At 40.0% G+C, this 19996-nt stretch overlaps 1 protein-coding gene across 5 annotated transcripts in view; it reads left to right on the top strand.

Moving 5' to 3' along the window:
- LOC122561732 (SHC-transforming protein 3-like) overlaps positions 1–19996 on the top strand; it is a 238672-nt gene that overhangs the window by 213368 nt on the left and 5308 nt on the right. For all 5 annotated transcript variants that reach the window (XM_043713837.1, XM_043713847.1, XM_043713828.1 and 2 more), the window contains one exon: positions 3821–4116. In XM_043713837.1, the coding sequence (XP_043569772.1) occupies positions 3821–4116 (296 nt within the window). The remainder of the gene's footprint in view (positions 1–3820; positions 4117–19996) is intronic.

Raw genomic sequence — 19996 nt, 5'->3', positions numbered from 1 at the left:
CCATTTATCAGATGGTTGTTGTACAAATCATTCATAAGTTTAACGCCAATAACTAATTCTATTATTTTACATGAAATAGGTATGTAGTTCTGTGCCTTTCTTGTCAACTCTTTTTGAATTTGTCCATCACCCTGTTTTCAAAATGATGATACTTCCTCGGTGTCAACTGATCCTCCTATAATGATCGCCAGTGCTTTATGAATCACCATATTAATGTGTTTCAACATTTTGGGATAAATACCATTCAGTCCCAACTTTGGAGGTCTATATATTTTGACCTCTTTATAATTTTTTGGCTGTTCACCTGTCATATCATGAAGTTAGTTTTGATATTCCATTGTTGGAGGAAGACATATTGATGTCTTCCTTTATGAGTACTTTCAGGAAAAAAATCACTCAGATTACTAATAAATTTTGCTTATTATCAATTATAAGTTTTCTTGGTCTGTGTGTTCTTGTCACTTCTCTCACAGTGCTCTTGCTGTTGTAGTATTGAAATCACTCGTCTTTACATCAATGTTTTTCAGGGTCTCCCTTCCTCACTGATTCCACTTTTAATTTGTTCTTATAAAGTTTGAATTTCATCTCAGTGATATTTTTTAAACTTAGAACATTTGCTCAAGATCATGAGGGGTGATTATTAAGTAGCTTCTGGATGAGACATGAAGTTGAAGTGAGACTTGAACCATTTTTAAGTTGAAGTCTCATCAGCCTGTTGGTGGAAGGCTGCAAGAGATGAGTCAGTGTTCTATTGCAGCTCAATGTTTTTGGGAGAGTGGAAAATTGACAGATGCTACTGGGCTGGACAATAAGTCTAATGTAAAGTAGAGGTAAAGCAATTCATTCCCCCTTACCAGGATGTAACAGCTTCCTTATCCTCCTCCTTGTTGGTATTGCTTACAAATATCAGGTTAAAGTAAATACTCTTCCTCTTGGCTTTAATAATGTACTCTGGGATGAAGCATTGCATTTATCAGCTCTCACTCTAAACCTCTTTAATCTCAGAAGTCACACAACACCAGGTTATAGTCCAACAGGTTTATTTGAATTCACACAAGCTTTCAGAGTGCAGCCCTTTCAACAGGTTCATCTTACGTATATAAAACAGCTACCTAGTATTGCTAAGTTCTGAACTAAAAGTAAGTGAATTTAGAGGCAACAACGGAGGCTGTTAACTAGTCTTTTAATATATTATCCAGATTTTTAAATCATTTTTTGTCTGTTTTGTTTTGGCTTTTGACAGTTTTCAAGACCTACAATTAGTTCTGCTGTGGGGCACACATTCTTGGCCCATTCTAAAGTAACTATAACAGAAATAGTTATTTTTCATCAGTCAAGTTAGAAGAAACAGAGGACCATATGAGGAAGAATTTGTTCAAGCAATAAGGATTTATTTAGCCCTTTAAAAGGGCCCTAATAATGTGCTTTCTTCCATTTTCTCCTGTATACTCCATTCCATTTTCAGGGTGAAGCACATATGGAAAGAAGAGAGGCAATCATATACTGTCATTTGATTTCAGATTAAAATTATGGTTGCATCAGAATTGATACTTATGAAAAATACATGAGTTTTTTTTTTAGAGAGACTATCCACTCTGAGAGCTCCCCTAGCACAGGCTTTACAAACTATGGGTTATGAGCTTTGAAGCACTAATGGCTGCCAAATGCCTCAGACCAATTTTGCACAGCAAAACATTTCTTGTTTCTATTGTGTGTGGCCTGACTGAGTTCTTAATGCTACTCCTGAAAAAATAAAGCCTGTGTTTGCTAAGTTTTATATTTTAACTATATGTTTTCATCAACTCCCCCATGCTGTACTGCTGTTACCCTGCTCCTCCAGTCAAGAACAAAAACTCTCAAAAAGTGAAGTCTCTTTCCCCACCACCCTGTCAATAAGTACCCTACAAACATTCACTCCAGCGTAGCACAATACCTGAGGCATCAAAATGGGATCACACCAGGAAGACATTTGGGAAGAGGTTCCTGATGGGGAGAATACAAGACTCTCCATTTCCCTGACTGAAAAACATAAACCAATTGAAATCTGAGAGGATGTGGGTTCCACCCAATATTGAGCCCTGTCAACAGGTGGTCTATCTGTCTTATGCTTTGCCTGTCGGGAGAAAATTAGGACAAAGATATTTACAAATCTTTGGGATTACAATGATGTGCTTGATTTTTATTATTCTCACTTAGAATGTCTAGATTGAAAGAAACCTATTTACCAAGACACTGCAATGAATTCTTCTGGTCGCTATATACATTTGCTGATCAAAGGAAATACCAACTAGAAGAATTTTTCTTGCATACAGTGTGCAGCTACAACTTTATTCTCTACCTGAGGAAGTGAAAATTATGGGGTAAGGTCACAAGCAAACAGTAGAAATTGGATTTGATCAATTATCCTACGTATGACTCCAGACCCACAGCAATATAGTTCATTCTTAACTGCCCTCTGGGCAATTAGGGATGGGCAACAGATGCTACCTGGTCAGCGTCGCCTTTATCCCATGAATGAATAATAAAAAATTCCTATCAGTTTACTTTCAATCATTAGCAACGTGATGAAAGATATTGAATGGGGTCCCTATCAAACAAGCTGCATTCTTCTTGAAGCCTAGAAGCCTTTTGTTGAGTTATTGAAGTTACATTTACATAGGCAGGGAGGGAATATTTCATTACACTCCTGATTTATACCTTATAGAGGGTGGACAGATGGTCAATGCTTTGAGAGTCAGGAAGTGAGTTACTTGCTGCAGAATTCCCAGCCTCTCAACCTGCTTTTCTAGCCACAGCAGTTGTGGTTCAGGATTCAGGGCTGATAAGGATATCCAGTGTGAAGCGTTAGAGGTCCTCTTGTAGGAGAGGTCATTATGTGGTGCTTTTGTGGCATGACTTTCTTTGCTACTTATTAGCCCAACAGTCTTCTAGGATTTGTTGCTTGTTTGGCATAGACTGCCTCATTATATGAGGAGTTGAAAATAGAACTGAAAGTTGTGCAATATTCATTCAACCATCCCACTTTCTGCTCGGGAATGTGATGCCGCTAAAGATTGTAGGGCCGAGGATACTGTTTTGAGGAACTCTTATAGTGATTCCTGAAGACTGAGAGGTTTGGTCGCCAAAAGCCTCAATTATCTTTGTCCTAGGTTTGCGTCCAACTAGTGGAGGGTTTTCTTATGACTCCCAATCCTAATCCCATTGACAGGGTTGCCTGGTAGTACTTAATCAACAATAATTTGCTCATTAATGCTCAGCATAGGTTCTGCCAGTGTGACTTAGTTCCAGACTTGATTACAATTTTGTTCCAAGAGCAGAATTCCAGAGGCAAAGTGGAAATTACTGGCCTTGACGTCAAGGTGGCATTTGACTGATTGTGGCATAAAGGAAATTTAGTATAATTGAAGTCATTGGGAGTGAGGAGGAAATCCTTTACTGATTGTAGCTTTTGGCAGTCAATTATCTCAGTCTCAGAAAATCACTACAGGAGCTCTTCAAAAGTAGTATCCTCTGCCCCACAATCTTTAGCTGCTTCATATCCTCTAGCACAAAGTGGGAATGTTCAATGAATATTGCAGTTTTCCATTCCATTCTCAACTCCTCAGATAATGAGGCAGTCAATGTCACCGCCCAAACCCATATTCATAAATTAGACTAAAACGTTCCACCATCATTGTAATTGCAAACCAGGTTAATGACTACAGGATATGTTTCTTTGTTCTATTGGAAAGAATGTAGATGAGGAAGAATAAACTGATGGAGCAAAACTGCCCAATGGATAACTTAATATTATGTTTGTTTCTTGTCTCCACTATAACAGAACCATTTGAAGATGCTTTGAAGCTTCAAACAGACGGGCAGTTTTCAAACAAACCTTTATCTCTTCCAAATGACAGTCCTCATTTCTCTAAGACAACCACAGAAACAGTGAAGGAATGCCTTGAGGAGGAACCATGGTATCATGGGGAAATGAGCAGAAAGGATGCAGAACAGCTCCTCACAACTGATGGTGACTTTCTGGTTAGAAAAAGTACGACCAACCCTGGATCCTATGTATTAACAGGCATGCATAATGGTCAGTCTAAGCATCTCCTCCTGGTAGACCCGGAAGGAATTGTAAGTAATCACACTGAAAACATGTAATGTTAATAGTCTAACTTTCCAAAATTCTGGGATAAGTAACTACATCTAGTCTTAAAATTTTCTTCTCAGGGATCTGTATTACACAACAGAATGCATTAATTTTTTACTTGCTTAGTGGTAATTTCAAACAAACTTAGCACAGAGATCGTGTTTTTAATGTTTAAATCTGAATGCAAAAATGATAGCAAAACAATATGAAATGGGAGTACGCCCTTCGGTCCTTCAACCAGCTTCCATTCAAAAGGTCATGACTGATCTTAAACCTCAATTGCATCTTATACTCTTCCTTTATCACTTGATTTAACAGTATCTAAAAGTATAATGTTTGTTTTGAATATCCTCAGCATGCGGACATCCATAACTTTCGGAGCAGAAATTTCCAAAAATTCGCAATGCTTCCACTGAAAAGTATATGCCTCATCCTCGTCCTAAAGAAGTGACCCTTTATTCTAACACCGTAACCCTTAGTTATGTTCCCCGTAACCCTATGTTCCCCAGCCATTGAAATTTTCTGCTCACATCTACCCTGTAAAGCTCTTGAAGAATTAATTCAATGGACCGAAAATTGATTTTTTTTTTGGCAAAGTCCGTGTTGAGTCATGGTTCTTGGATTTTTTTTTCACTGGAAAGCTTTCTGAGTTGTCTTGCGGTGTCTTCCCAAACCTAGCTCATTAACTGCTTACTCCCTATGGTGTCCCTTGTGTTTGATTCCAGCCCCACATAGTAATTCCTTCCTATCAGCAAAATCATGAATCGTGAATTCACCTATTTGCGCCATAAAAAAAAAGTTACTAATCGTTCAAAATCCATGGGCAAAACTTGCCTACGTGTGACCACTTTCACTTATGCAGTAGCCTTGCTCTCGCTGTCCGCCTGTTCCGGTATGCAGCTGTTCCCCTCAACCCTCCACGAGCAAGGGTAGCGGTGCTCGGGAGGATGAACAGGTTGAGGACATCCGTTAGATGGCGGGAGAGGAGGAAGACGCATTGGAGGAGAGTGGCTGGGACAGTTGCACAGCAACAGCATCCTCCCTCTCCCACACCCAGTAAGCACCCATAACTTCCCCTACCAACACCCAGCCCTGATGCACAGAACTTCCCGCTTTTATCGGTAAGTTACAATACGCTGTAATTGTTTGAAATATTTTATCGTTTTAATTTTAATCTTTTAAATCTTTTTAATTAAATATTTAATTTCAGATGTTTCAGTGTTTACTATTTTAACCCGAAAAAATAATCTTGAGGTCCAGGAACCTAACCCTATTTTTACCATAATTTGTTAAGCTGGGCACTCGCGAATTCATCGTTCGCATGGATTTTCAGGAACGGAACACTTGTGGATCCAGAGGAATGACTGTATTATCCCACTCTATTCCTAGTCCAGTCTGTTACTGCTGGGATATCCTGGAATTGGGCTGCATCCCTTACACTCACACCATCTTTAAAAGCACAAGGACCAACACTGTCAGTAGAGAGCTGTCCTGCACAGTTTTGACATTTCCCTTGGACGCAGCATAAAGGGATAAATCAGTGCCTCGTTTTGCAGACAGGGACCTGGAGGTCCTGATGGATGGAGTGGTGTAGACACGAGGTTTCCTCCTTCCTCTCAGGGCCAGCAGAGAGGGCCAACAACACCAGATCATGCTGACCCTGTGCAAGGTGGCTATCTGGGGTTAAAGCAGTCTCAGCACTCTCTACTCTGTCAGCGTAAGTAACATTCCTTTTCTCCAAGACCTCACACTCGATCTCTGCTACTGAATCCCTACCCTCACCAAGACCATGGTCTACAACTCTCACTTATTGCTTGCAACATCCTCCCTCACTCGCTGTCACCCTGACAGCACTAACATTGCATACCTTCTGCACTGCAGAACACCTCCCACCTGCACCAAAACAATTAAGCCAACACTTCCATCTCCCTTAATACCTGCCTCTCTCTCATTCCAGGAAGAAACTAATACCCAAGAGAACATAAAGAGTCAAGATGGGTGTGTGTTGCCTGACATACATCTCTTCAGCCCTATGTGGAAATGATCCAGAATTCTGACCACGCTGCTGACAATGTCAAACCCTCTAGATTGGTATCAGAGTGTATCCTTAGCTTAGAATGCAGTGACATCCTGAATAAAGGAATTAACTTGAGGACTGAGGTCTGCTGACAACCATGACAAGTATACTGCCTTTGTATGTACGCTAAATGGCAAGGCAGGACAGAAATAATATGAGTGAAAAGGTGTGGTACCGGAAAAGCACGACCAGTTGGGCAGCATCCGAGAAGCAGCAGAGCCGGCATTTCGAGCATAAGCTCCTCAGCCTTGATTAAGAACTTATGCTTGAAACATCGATTTGCCCGCTCCTCAGATGTGCCTGACATGCTGTGCTTTTCCAGCACCACACCTTTTGACTCTGATCTCCAGCATCTGCAGTCCTCATTCCTCTAGAAATAATATGAGTGTTGTATCACTGGCTGTAGGTTTAAAGTGCAAAAAGGCAATGCAAAACAATGATCCATTTTATTTAATTCGTTTGCAGGATACAGGCATTGCTGGCAGGGCCTGCATTTGTTGCCCAAGTTGCCCTTGAAAAGGTGGTAGTCCAATTGGTGTAAGGAGACCCACAATGCTGTTAGGGAGGGAGATCCACAATTTTGACCCTGTAATACTAAAAGGGGGCAATATATTTCCAAGTAAGGATGGTGAATGGTTTGGAGGGGAACTTGCATGTCCCATAACTGCTGTCCTTGTCCTTGTGGATACTAATGGTTGGGAACCTAGAAGGTGCTCCATAAGTATCTTGGTGAAATTTTGTAGTGCACCTCCCAGATGTTTGTGGATGTGGTGCCAGGTATCCTTTATCCTGGTCATTCTCAAGCATCTTGAAGTTACTCAAATTGCACTTATCTGACATACAATTGTTTTGTCTGAGGCTGTCATGAGGTCAGAAGTTCAGTGTCCCTGGCTGAACGCAAATTGAGTTTTACTGAGCAGTTTATTAGAGTCAGTGAGTCATTGAAATATACAGCATGGAAACATACCCTTCGGTCCAACTTGTCTATGCTGACCAGATATCCTAAATAAATCTTGTCCCATTTGGCAGCATTTGGCCAATATCTCTCTAAACCTTTTCAGTTCATATACCCAACCAGATGCCTTTTAAATGTTGTAATTGTACCAGCTCCACCACTTCCTCTGGCAGCTCATTCCATACATTCACCACCCTCTGCGTGAAAAAGTTGCCCCTGAGATTGCTCTTAAAGCTTTTTTCCCTCACTCTAAACCTATGCCCTCTAGTTTTGAATGCCCCACTCCAGGGAAGAGACCTTGTCTATAAACCCTATTCATGCTCCTCATGATTTTATAAACCTTTATAAGGTCACCCCTTATCGTTTAATACTCCAGAAAACGTAACCCCAGTCGATTCAGCCTCTCCCTGTAGCTCAAACCCTCCAACCCTGGCAACATGCTTGTAAATCTTTTCTGAACGTTTTCAAGTTTCACAACATCATTCCTATAGCAGAGAGACCAGAATTGCATGCAGTATTCCAATAGTGGCCTAACCAACATGACCTCCCAACTCCTATACTCGTTGCACTGACTAATAAAGGCATACTAAATGCCTTCTTCACTATCCTATCTACCGGCAACTCAATTTTCAAAGAACTATTAACCTGTGCTCCAAGGTCCCTTTGTTCAGCTACACTCCCCAGGACCTTACCATTAAGTGTATAAGTCCTGCCCAGATTTTCCTTTACAAAATGCAACACCTCACATTTATCTAAATTAATCTCCATCTACCACTCATTGGCACAATTAATCAAAGTCCTGTTGTACTGTGACATAGCTTTACATTACACCTCCAATTTTGGTTTCATTTGCAAACTTACTCAGCATACCTCCTATGTTGACATCCAAATCATTTATATAAATGATGAAAAGCTGTGAACCCGGAATCGATCCTTGTGGTACATCACTGGTCACAGGCCTCTAGTCTGAAAAGCACCCATTCACCACCACCCTCTGTCTTCTACCTTCGAGCCAGTTCTGTATCCAAATGGCTAGTTCTCCCTACATTCCACAAAATCTAACCTTGCTAACCAGTCTCCCATGAAGAACCTTGTTGAGCACCTTACTGAAGTCCATATAGATCACATCCACTCCTCTGCCCTGATCAATCCTCTTTGTTACTTCATCAAGAAGTTCAATCAAGTTAGTGGGGCATGATTTCCCACGCACAAAGCCATGTCGACTATCCCTAATCAGTCCTTGCTTTTCCAAATTTATTTAAATCCTGTCCCTCAGGATTCCCTCCAACAAATAGGGTGGCACAGTGGCTCAGTGCTTAGCATTGCAACCTCACAGCACCAGGGTCCCAGTTTCGATTCCAGCCTTGTGCGATTATCTGCGTGGAGTTTGCACATTCTCCTCGTGTCTACGTGGGTTTCTTCTGGGTGCTCCGGTTTCCTCCCACAATCCAAAGATATGTAGGTCAGGTTAATTGGCCATGCTAAATTGCCCATATTGCCAAATTTTTAGGTGCATTAGTCAGAGGGAGGAGGGTCTGGGTGGGTTACTCTTCAGAGGGTCTGTGTGGACTGGTTGGGCCGAAGGGCCTGTTTAGTGAATCTAAAAAAAAACTTGCCCACCACTGAGGTCAGGCTCACTGGTCTATAGTTCCCTGGCTTTTCCTTACCACCTTTCTTGAATAGTGGCACCACGTTCATTTTTCTTAGAATAAATTTTGATGTCCAGAGATACTTGAAACCCAACAGCAAAGGCAACAGCTGTGCAGATTCACTGCTGGGTCAGACAGCAGTGTAGGTTTCTTTCTCTGTTTGAATCGCATCCCTTCCTTTTGTCTCCCTTCCTTTTTAAATTGTTGCTGTTTTGATCTCTTTTACTCAAAGCTTAAAAACAATGCAACAGTTTATGAAACAATAATTACTGCTCCTAGAATTTGAGGAAATCAGCTCCAAATGCCTCAAAATAAAGCAGTTCTTATAGCCACAATGTTTTTCCCGTCCTCCATCTTGGATTATCCAGAATCCTTTTCTAAAGAAGTGATCCTGATGGCATTGTTAATGACACCTTCCAATACTTTATTGATCAAAAGCAGACTCATGGAATGGTAATTGTCAGGTTGCATTTGTCCTGCATTTTGTGTAGAGGACATACATGGCCAAATTTCCACGTTGTCAGGTAAATACCAGTGTTGCAGCTGTACTTGAAAAAAAAGAACAAGTCTATTCCCTGCTGACCTGAAGAAAAATAACAAAGAAGTGAAATCAAGCATGTAGCTTTTGAGCAGTTACTGTCACACACAGGTACAGAGATAAAAGGGAATAGTGTCCAGTATGAAAGAAAGATGAAGGTATGTATTATTTACAGTCCTTGAGAAATAAGATATGCACCTACTGATGGTTCAAGAACCCAATTAACCAGTGGTGATTGCTGCATTTCTTGACTTCACAATGTTTCTTTCCCTTCAGTGCTTTAACCTGCTTTTGTTTCCTCTTGAGAATCAGAGAAAAACATTCTTCAGCCTGTGCACAGGTCCACTGTCTATAATCCATCATATCTACTCTATCACAAAGGAGCTTCTTAAAATAGCAACTTTTTATACGCTGTGTGGTTATTAGTTATGTCCAGGCTTGATAATCATTGGTGATGTTTTCATTTCCAAATTTGCAGATTCTCACAATGGTTTAAAACAAAATAGGAGGTAAGGGCTTTTCTACATCCACTATGGGGGTCATGCTTATTTCAAGGATCTGAGTAAAATATTAATTTCAGCTGAAACTGGTTTTAGTTTAATCCATGTTGGTTTCATTAAACATAACGAAACTGTGTGGTCAGGTGAAGCCTGTGACCACCTTAAGTAGGCGTTTTGAATCTCGTTTTTAAGCCATTTCAGACATGCAAGTCCCAAGCATAATTCAAATGATGGAATTCAAATATTAATATTTAATATTTTGTTTCATACTGACAATAGTCTTCGTCAAATGCATTTGGTAAATATCAGTGATCAATATGATGGTTATGGAATATATTGTGATAATTTAATGCCATTTGCTATTTGGATCATGAATAATAAGCAAACAATATCTATAAAAACAAAAAACGTGCTGGAAGTGCTCAGCAGGTCAGGCGGCATATGTGAATATAGAAGCAGGAATAGGCCAGTCAGCTCTTTGACATTGCTCTGCCATTCAATAAAACCCTGATTGATCTAATAATGATCTCTATCCACATTCCTGTGCAACCCCATAATCATTGACTTTCTTGTCTATCAAAATTCTATCTACCTTAGCTTTGAGTTAATTCAATGACCCAGACTTCACTTTCTTTTTGAAAATTCCATATTTTAAGAATGCTAAGTCAGGAAAAGATTCTCTTCAGATCTATCTTTAAAGAGAGACCTTTTATTCTTAAACTGTAACCCTTAGTTCTAGTCTCTATCACAAGAGAAGACATCCTCCTGATATTCAACTGATCTTAGGCAATAGAACTCTTCATCCTTGGAATGAGTTGAGTAAATCTTCCTGAGTTGTATCTATTTTGTCCTTTTCCAAAAAAAGACCAAAGCTGACCATGGTTCTCAAGACATGATCTTATTAAGGCCCTGTAAATCTTTAGTAGAACTTCCCTATTTTCATATTTCATTCCCCTTGCAATAAACACAAATAATCCATTTCTCATCCTAATCCCTTGCTGTACCTGCATACTAACATTCATCTGCAAGAACACCTAGATTCCTGAATACTACTGGGTCTGAAATCTCTGTGGAGAGAAAACAAAAGATATTTCTGGTAAAGATGATCTTTCATCAGGACACAAAAAAGAAAAGAACAGAGCAGTTCTGCTCAAAGGCCGTCTCAACCTGAAATGTTAACCTTGTTTATCTCCATGTTGCAACCTGCCCTGTTATCTGTTTCCAGCATTTTAAAAAAGATTTCTGGCTGTTATGATCCCCTTTGATGCTATAACTGGACAGCTAATGAAAAGGACTTGAAAAATGTTTTTTTTAAATTTCATAAGGTGGTCTTTCATTAAAACACATACGCACAATTCTGCAGATTTGGTCTTAAGAATAAAACAGAAGTTTATTACACAAAAAAATGAAGATAAAATAGTATAAATCAACAATGCAATGAGCTTCCAGAGGAAGTGGTGGCGGCTGGTACAATTACAACACTTAAAAGGCATCTGGATGGGTATAGGAAGTGTTTAGAGGGAAATGGGCCTGGCAAATGGGATTAGGTTAACTTGGGATATCTGTTTCCATGCTGTGCATCTCTATGACTCTATTTGCATATTGCCAAATTAAATCTTGAAATTTGAACATTTTAAAATTTTCATTCATATATATTCAAGAGGCATTGCTGGCTTTGGCAGGATGTATTGTCCATCTCTAATTGCCCATTGGGCAAATAAGATTCAATCATATTGCCATGGGTCTGGAGTCACAAGTAGCCCCGACCAGGTAGGAATGGCAGCTTCCTTCCCTAAAGGACAGTCGTGAGCCAGATGAGTTTGTTCTCTAATCTCTCCTTAAAACAATTTAGACAACTCTGACCAGAATATTGTGAATGGATTTGCCCAGATGTTCCACAATATCGAAGCGGTCAAATCAATATGAACACAAGATGGTACCAAAACAAAGCAGTCCCACTTTATTAGGAACAAAATTCCAATGAGCTTTAATATCAGACATACTATCCCTAATCCTATTTAGCCCCTTAAGGTTACAATACTTCCAAAGTCTCTCATAAATTTACACAATCGTTCTCTCTGTGGCTCTCTCTCTGGGTCTGCAAAGCTGCTTTCTTCCTCTCTCCCTCTTGAAGGTCAGTTGGTTTCTATCACTTGCCATGCTGTTCTCTTAAGGCATCAGACAATTCCAAGAGATTCCAAACGTAAGGTCTGCAGGTGAATCCTGTTTTTATATCCTTCAGATGGTTTTCTGTAACTTTCTATAGTTCTGACCAATCAAGGAGATGCACTGAAGGATTTGAAACAAGAGCTAATTGTTTAGATGGCATGCTACTGTTAGTTTCTTTATGAAGCAGGACCTGGTGCCTTTCTGTCTGGGCTTACCTTTATTTTGTGGATAAGTTGACAAGGTATGTCTAACCAGGATGACTGTTACCTTTTACATTATGCTAATATCATTAGTACCTGGCTACTTGTGTTTGCTCTGTGTCTGATATATGGTTTTTTGTGATTTCAGAGTTTTGCTTGTCCAATTTACCCAGCATTCCTTGCTTTTTTGCCAAGTTAGCAATCTACCTGCTTCAGGTTTTCTGACAATCGTCAGTGGATTTATGGTCATCATTAGACTCCTAATTCCAGATTTTTATTTAAAAACACTGCGTAAAATATAATCCTATCTATTCCTAAGACCATTATCTTACAGTACTAAAACACAAGAAATAATTCTCTTATCTATCACATCGAGAGGATTTACTTAACTGTTTCTTGAAGTTCTTGGTCTAGAGAGTTTGATAGACTCTTTTTTGAGTATTCATACAAATGAGCTTAGATTTCTCAGCTTCAAATTACCAGCTCTCTATAAACACTCTGGTCTGGAACTTTCAAACCCAAATCTTTACACTAAGTTTATATATTTCTTAATTATTCTTATTTACCTCCATATTTCAGAAGGAAATGTGTTTATACATCTAACATCAATCAGAATTTTCTGCAAACTGCAAAAAAAACTTTCCAAACTAAGTATTATCCTAACTAGACTTTATATAAAAGTCCTTTATCCTAGAAATGAGCTAAGTGAACCTTTTTTGATCTCCTTTTACTTCATCCTTTTTCAAAAATGACCAAAGCTGAACTTTGTGTTCAAAATGTGATCTTACCATGGCCCTGTATACCTGTAGCAAAATTGCCTTTACAAAAGCTTTTAAAAGCTTAGCAAATGATAAATGAATTCTTGATGCTTCCAACTGAAAGCATGCTAACGCTGTTTCATGTTTACTCAGACCTTTTTTATTCATTCGTGGAACATGGGCATCGTTGACTGGCCAGCATTTATTGCCTGTCCTTAGTTGCCCTTGGGAAAATATTGATGAGCTGCCGAATTGAATTGCTGCATTCCACATGCTATGGTTGACCCACAGTGCCCTTCAGGAGGGAATTCTAGGATTTTGACCCAGCAACAGTAAAGGAATGGCAATATATGCCCAAGTCAGGATGGTGATTGGCTTAGAGGGGATCTTCCAGCTAGTGTATCTGGTCACTAATGTTCTTCAGGGAAGGAAATCTGCCATCCTCACCTAGTCTGGCCCACATGTGACTCGTAAAGCACTCCCAATTCAAACAAATTCCCATTATCTTGGCTCAAAGAGATTGCTCACTGAAGTATGCCAGCTACGTAGTTTCTAATGACTTCTTCTGTGAAGCAATCTATTACAGACTGTCAGATGATGATGGCATCATTGTTTAATTTCACCAACTCTCAGATTCCCTTCATGGACAGGATTCAATTATACTTTGCTGTAGCACCTTCTGATAACCGCTTAAATTCAGTTCATGACTTAGTTGTCAGCAAACAATGCAAGTTCACTGTTTTATGTTAGTATGGGATCGACTGTTCCCATGTGGTTACTTGGTTTTGGGCTTACTTTCTGTAGCATATTGTCTATCCCTGATTCTGCCTTCAACTCTTTACTCTTAACAAGATTTGAGGTTTTATGTGAAATCACTGCGATCACACTCTTCAATCTTGCAAGTTGCTTCATTTATTGTTAATGCTGTCTGCAGCAGTAGCATGATTAAACAAATCAGCTACTTGGGCCTGAGAGACACTTCGTAGAATTACAGAAGAGTTACAGCACAGGAGGCCGTTCAGCCCATTGTGCCTACTTCAAAGCTGCACTGATGAAGATGATTTGGTTTCTGTATTTGCATAGTGGTTTGTACTCAGATCCTGTATGGCTCACAATACTGATTGATTGATGCAGAGAATGACCTTTCTACCATAGACATATATGTGCCAATGTTCAGAACTAAATAAAGCAAGTTCATGCTTCCTGGTCTCCAGTAAAGTGTTTGTGTTCAGTTTTTGACAACGGGCATGACCCATAAGCAACAGGTCATTTGTTTCCTTCAATGTACTGAGAGAGTACAGCTCCAATCTCAGTTCTTGATGCACTTGTTCTAACATACTTTTCCATATATGGGTCTAGATTAGAGTGGTGCTGGAAAAGCACAGCAGGTCACGCAGCATCTGAGGAGTAGGAAAATCGATGTTTCGGGCAAAAGCCCTTCATCAGGACTGAAGGCAGGGAGCCTCCAGGCTGGAGAGGTAAATGGGAGGGAGGTGGGGCTGGGGAGAAGGTAACAAAGAGTACAAAAGTTGGATGGGGGTGGGGATGAAGGTGATCGGTCAGAGAGGAGAGTGGGGGAATTTCCACATATGGGTTCAAATTGTGACGACTGACAAAGATGCAGCCTTCACCTTTAATGTACTAAACATAGTTTATTGTGGAATTGTCCATTCCCTTATTCATCTTTGCACAATAGTTTTTTTGAAGAGAGTTTGTTGTCTTGGCAAACTTAGGAACACTTTTTCTGCTAAAAGTAGGTAAGACTAGATTAGATTAGATTACTTACAGTGTGGAAACAGGTCCTTTGGTCAAACAAGTCCACACCGACCTTCCGAAGAGCAACCCACCCAGACCCATTCCCTTACACCTAACACTATGGGCAATTTAGCATGGCCAATTCACCTAACCTGCACATCTTTAGGCTGTGGGAGGAAACCGGAGCACCCGGAGGAAACCCACGCAGACAGGGGAGAATGTACAAATTCTACACAGACAGTTGCCCGAAGACTGGCTCAAACTTGTTGAACTTGTTGAATAGGTTTATTATATATTACTTAATAGCTAATTATATTACATCTCTAAATTCACAATTGCCTCTTGTACGACCTTAGGCTGAGTTGAAGAATAGGTACACATTACTACAAGCTATATTAATGAGCACAAGAACAACACTTTAGAAACATCCTACAAAACACTAGTACTGCAACACTGGACACATATTGCAACTGATTAGCTGTTCCCATGAACAGTCCTTTTGTATTCTGATGAGTGGAGTTTATCTCATGATGTCAGGTATCTATTTCACACATTAACTTCTCTGATACAGCATCACCATCAAACTTTTTTTCTGATTATTGAATAATTATACAATTGCTTGAAATACATAAAATAGATTTATCACTAATCCATCTCCATCCAACGTTCTGACTTTACAGCTAACTAATGACTTTGTTGAATTGAAAGAATGGCTGCTGCTTAGGAAAAAAATATTCAGGTACAGTTTGGTGCCATACTGGAACTTCAGTCATTTCTTGATTTCCTGAGTACTCTTTGCAGAGCTTATCCTTTGTTCCTGATGTCACTGTTGTATGTTTTTTCTTTGGAGTCATAGGGTCATAGAGATGTACAGCATGGAAACAGACCCTTCGGTCCAACCCGTCCATGCCAACCAGATATCCCAACCCAATCTAGTCCCACCTGCCAGCATCCGACCCATATCCCTCCAAACCTTTCCTATTCATATACCCATCCAAATGTCTCTTAAATGTTACAATTGTACCAGCTTCCACCACTTCCTCTGGCAGCTCATTCCATACACGTACCACCCTCTGTGTGAAAAGGTTGCCCCTTAGGTCTCTTTTATATCATTCCCCTCTCACCCTAAACCTATGCCCTCTAGTTCTGGACTCCCTGACCCCAGGGAAAAGACTTTGTCTATTTATCCTATCCATGCCCCTCATGAATTGTAAACCCCCTCAGCCTCCGACACTTTAGGGAAACCAGCCCCAGCCTGTTCAGCCTCTCCCTACAGCTCAAGGTCTTTAGTTTCCTCAAATTGTATCAGAGAAGATCATTGTGTTTCTGAAAGAAGTAATCATTTCCTTTTTACCTGACAAGGTGGACTCACTTGTGATCCTTTCATTCTTGCTTTGATTTATTTGGATAACCTTATCATATTATCAGGTTCAATCATTGACTTTAAAGATGACTGCTGATTGGCACTGCTTCTTCTCAACTGCATCAAGAGCCCGCTACTACCTCCAGTTGTTTGTGATGTCAAAGTTACCAAATAATTAAATTTTGATAGTTTGTTTATAGAACATAGACATAGAACATAGAACAGTACAGCACAGAACAGGCCCTTCAGCCCACGATGTTGTGCCGACCATTGATCCTCATGTATGCACCCTCAAATTTCTGTGACCATATGCATGTCCAGCAGTCTCTTAAACGTCCCAATGACCTTGCTTCCACAACTGCTGCTGGCAGTGACACATTCCATGCTCTCACAACTCTCTGTGTAAAGAACCCGTCTCTGACATCCCCTCTATACTTTCCTCCAACCAGCTTAAAACTATGACCCCACGTGTTAGTCATTTCTGCCCTCGGAAATAGTCTCTGGCTATCGACTCTATCTATGCCTCTCATTATCTTGTATACCTCAATTAGGTCCCCTCTCCTCCTCCTTTTCTCCAATGGAAAAAGTCCGAGCTCAGTCAACCTCTCTTCATAAGAGAAGCCCTCCAGTCCAGGCAGTATCCTGGTAAACCTCCTCTGAACCCTCTCCAAAGCATCCACATCTTTCCTATAATAGGGCAACCAGAACTGGATGCAGTATTCCAAGCGCAGTCTAACCAAAGTTTTAAAGAGCTGCAACAAGATCTCATGACTCTTAAACTCAATCCTCCTGTTAATGAAAGCCAAAACACTATATGCTTTCTTCATAACCCTGTCCACTTGGGTGGCCATTTTAAGGGATCTATGTACCTGCACACCAAGATCCCCCTGTTCCTCCACACTGCCAAGATTCCTATCCTTAATCCTGTACTCAGCTTTCAAATTCGACCTTCCAAAATGCATCACCTTGCATTTATCCAGGTTGAACTCCATCTGCCACCTCTCAGCCCATCTCTGCATCCTGTCAATGCCCCACTGCAGCCTACAACAGCCCTCTATATTGTCAACGACACCTCCAACCTTTGTGTCGTCTGCAAACTTGCTGACCCATCCTTTTAATCCCCTCATCCAAGTCATTAATAAAAATTACAAACAGTAGAGGCCCAAGGACAGAGCCCTGTGGAACACCACTCACCACTGACTTCCAGGCAAAATATTTTCCTTCTACTACCACTCGCTGTCTTCTGTTGGCCAGCCAATTCTGTATCCAGACAGCTAAGTTCCCCTGTATCCCATTCCTCCTGACCTTCTGAATGAGCCTACCATGGGGAACCTTATCAACCTTTATGATTGGAACAGGATTGAATAATTCCTTCAAAAGTTTGAAATCAGGAGCATCTTCTGATCTCTCAATCATGACGAATTATCAAATACCAATGTCATTAATTTCATCTTGAGTTACATTGATCACTGGTATTTGCTTTCACACACTGTAGAATTTTAAGAGCTCTGCATGTATTTCTGCTGAGAAGTTATAAGTGTTTCTGATGATGTATACTTGTTCCACATAATATTGTACTCTGTTCTTTAAGAGTACACTCAATAATTATTTGATTTGAGCGGTGATCTGTCTGCACCTTGCAGTTCTCTGTCGGACAGTTATCATTTAATTCTCTTCAACCAAGGGACTTATTATTGAATAATAAACTAACAATCACCTGAGCCTAAAGATTTAAATTGTTTGGATGACTGTTAAGCCTATGATCTCTGTCATATCTGTTCAGATGATTCATCAATTACTCATAGGAACGACTGATACATATGTTCCAAAGGTGACAGGTGACATTCTGATGAAGAATGTTTGGTATTCCAAGTTTTCTTCAAAGATGTTTGCTGTATGATTTTACGTTTGTAGTGCATTGTTAATTTTGTGGTTAAACAGTTGTTTTTGACTTTTGCACTTTCTCTAGAAGTGTTCCATTTCTGGAAAACGTTACTTGGCTGCACACTATTTCTGTTTTTTAACTTCAAATCTGGAACAGTAACTTGGAGCAACAAAGGATTTAAAACATTTTGTTTCAATCTATTATGTGATGTTTTAGTGTTTTTGTACTTTATAAATTAATGAAGTTTCATCAGCTTCTCGAGCTAGGTCAAATGTTTGATCTTGTCATTTTCTTGCACTGTGTTCGGATTTCAGCTTCCACCATCACCCAAATAGATTTTTAAAATGTAATTTTCTTTTGATTGTAACATTTCTGAAAAAAAGATGAATCTGAAATTCCAATAAAAAAATTCTGTCTTGAATTTGTTCTGAATGTTAGAATTTTGAGTTTATGCAGTTTTGCAATGTGTAAGGGCATTTAATAAAGTTATTAACAGGTTTTCCTGTATTCTTTTACTAAATCTTTCTTTCTCTATTATGCATTCAGTACATGATACAACATAATTATCAAAGCAGTTTAAAATATTGTCAAAAGTACCCATTGCTTCTCTTACATTCTGTCTATTTGAAAAAATACCTGTCACTGAACCCACAGAATAAAGAAATTTGTTCACTCGTTCTCACATGGCTTTCTTCTTTAACCCTGAAGGAATTCGATATCGCACGAATTGCCTCTTCCAGAAAGTCCACGTTCAGTTTCCTGCATGAAGGGCTTGTGACTTAAAATCTGCTTCGATATGTACTCTTGTTCTCAATTGTCATTGTATTTAACTGTTGTTGTTTCCCTTTGTTCAATGATTTAATTGAAAACTGTTGCAGGAATTTTCTTGCTTTTGTAGGTATAGCTAGTTTTACTGTACAATTTTTAAAAATTGAACAAACACTTCAATTGTATGAAATATTGCATCTACAGCAAGTTTTAAATATTGTAATTATTTTTGAAATAAATCCACAGAGGCCAGTATCCCATTACCAAGTCACCCTTTATTTATATGTAGAGTGTCCTTGACCACTGATCCAACTTCTTCGGTGCCAGCTCTCAGAACGAACAGAACATCTGATGCTCCTCTTTATATTTACCAGTCAGGGCTCCCTGATTGGAACATATTAACAGCCTCAATCAGGGAACTCATATTCTATGAGATCCACCTGGCTGACCTCATTTCAATCACTACAGTCTCCTCACTCCACTCCCTGTCTCTGAGGACATAGGCTGCTTCTTTATTTTTTGTAGCTCCTTCTGGGGCATTTTAGCACGGGGACAGGTTCCTCAAACTCTGCCTCTGATGTGGGCGGCATATACTGCACAGTAGCTCACCTCTTGCATCCAGAGCGTCTTAGAAGAAATTCATTCTCCTCTTCAGGTGGTAAAGGCATCGAGTCAGCAACATTTCACCGTGTCCATCTTAGATTTCATGATACCTTCAATGCTTGATGGAGACAGAGAACCCATGGGTTCTGGAAAAGTTGGAAAGGCATTCAAGGAGCCGGGCATGTTTTGCTCCTATGCCATTTGCAAGTTTGCAGCTTTTATATGATCTATGAGCTTGTTCACACTGATGCACTGACCTAAACCTTATACATCAATGGATCTGACCTCTCATTGACCATGCTTCATATCCATGCAGGGCCATTCCCATGGTTCCTATGCCAAATTTTATCCGATGAAGTAAAACTGTCCTTTTCAGTTCATGGAGTCATAGAACATAGAACAATACAGCACAGAACAGGCCCTTCGGCCCACGATGTTGTGCCGAACATTTGTCCTAGCTTAAGCACCCATCCATGTACCTATCCAATTGCCGCTTAAAGGTCACCAAAGATTCTGACTCTACCACTCCCACAGGCAGCGCATTCCATGCCCCCACCACTCTCTGGGTAAAGAACCCACCCCTGACATCTCCCCTATACCTTCCACCCTTCACCTTAAATTTATGTCCCCTTGTAAAACTCTGT

The sequence above is a fragment of the Chiloscyllium plagiosum genome, chromosome 2 (assembly GCF_004010195.1).
Source record: "Chiloscyllium plagiosum isolate BGI_BamShark_2017 chromosome 2, ASM401019v2, whole genome shotgun sequence".
Classification (NCBI taxonomy): domain Eukaryota; kingdom Metazoa; phylum Chordata; class Chondrichthyes; order Orectolobiformes; family Hemiscylliidae; genus Chiloscyllium; species Chiloscyllium plagiosum.
The sequence above is the reverse complement of the archived record's forward strand: the minus strand, read 5'-3'. Positions and strand labels throughout refer to the sequence as shown.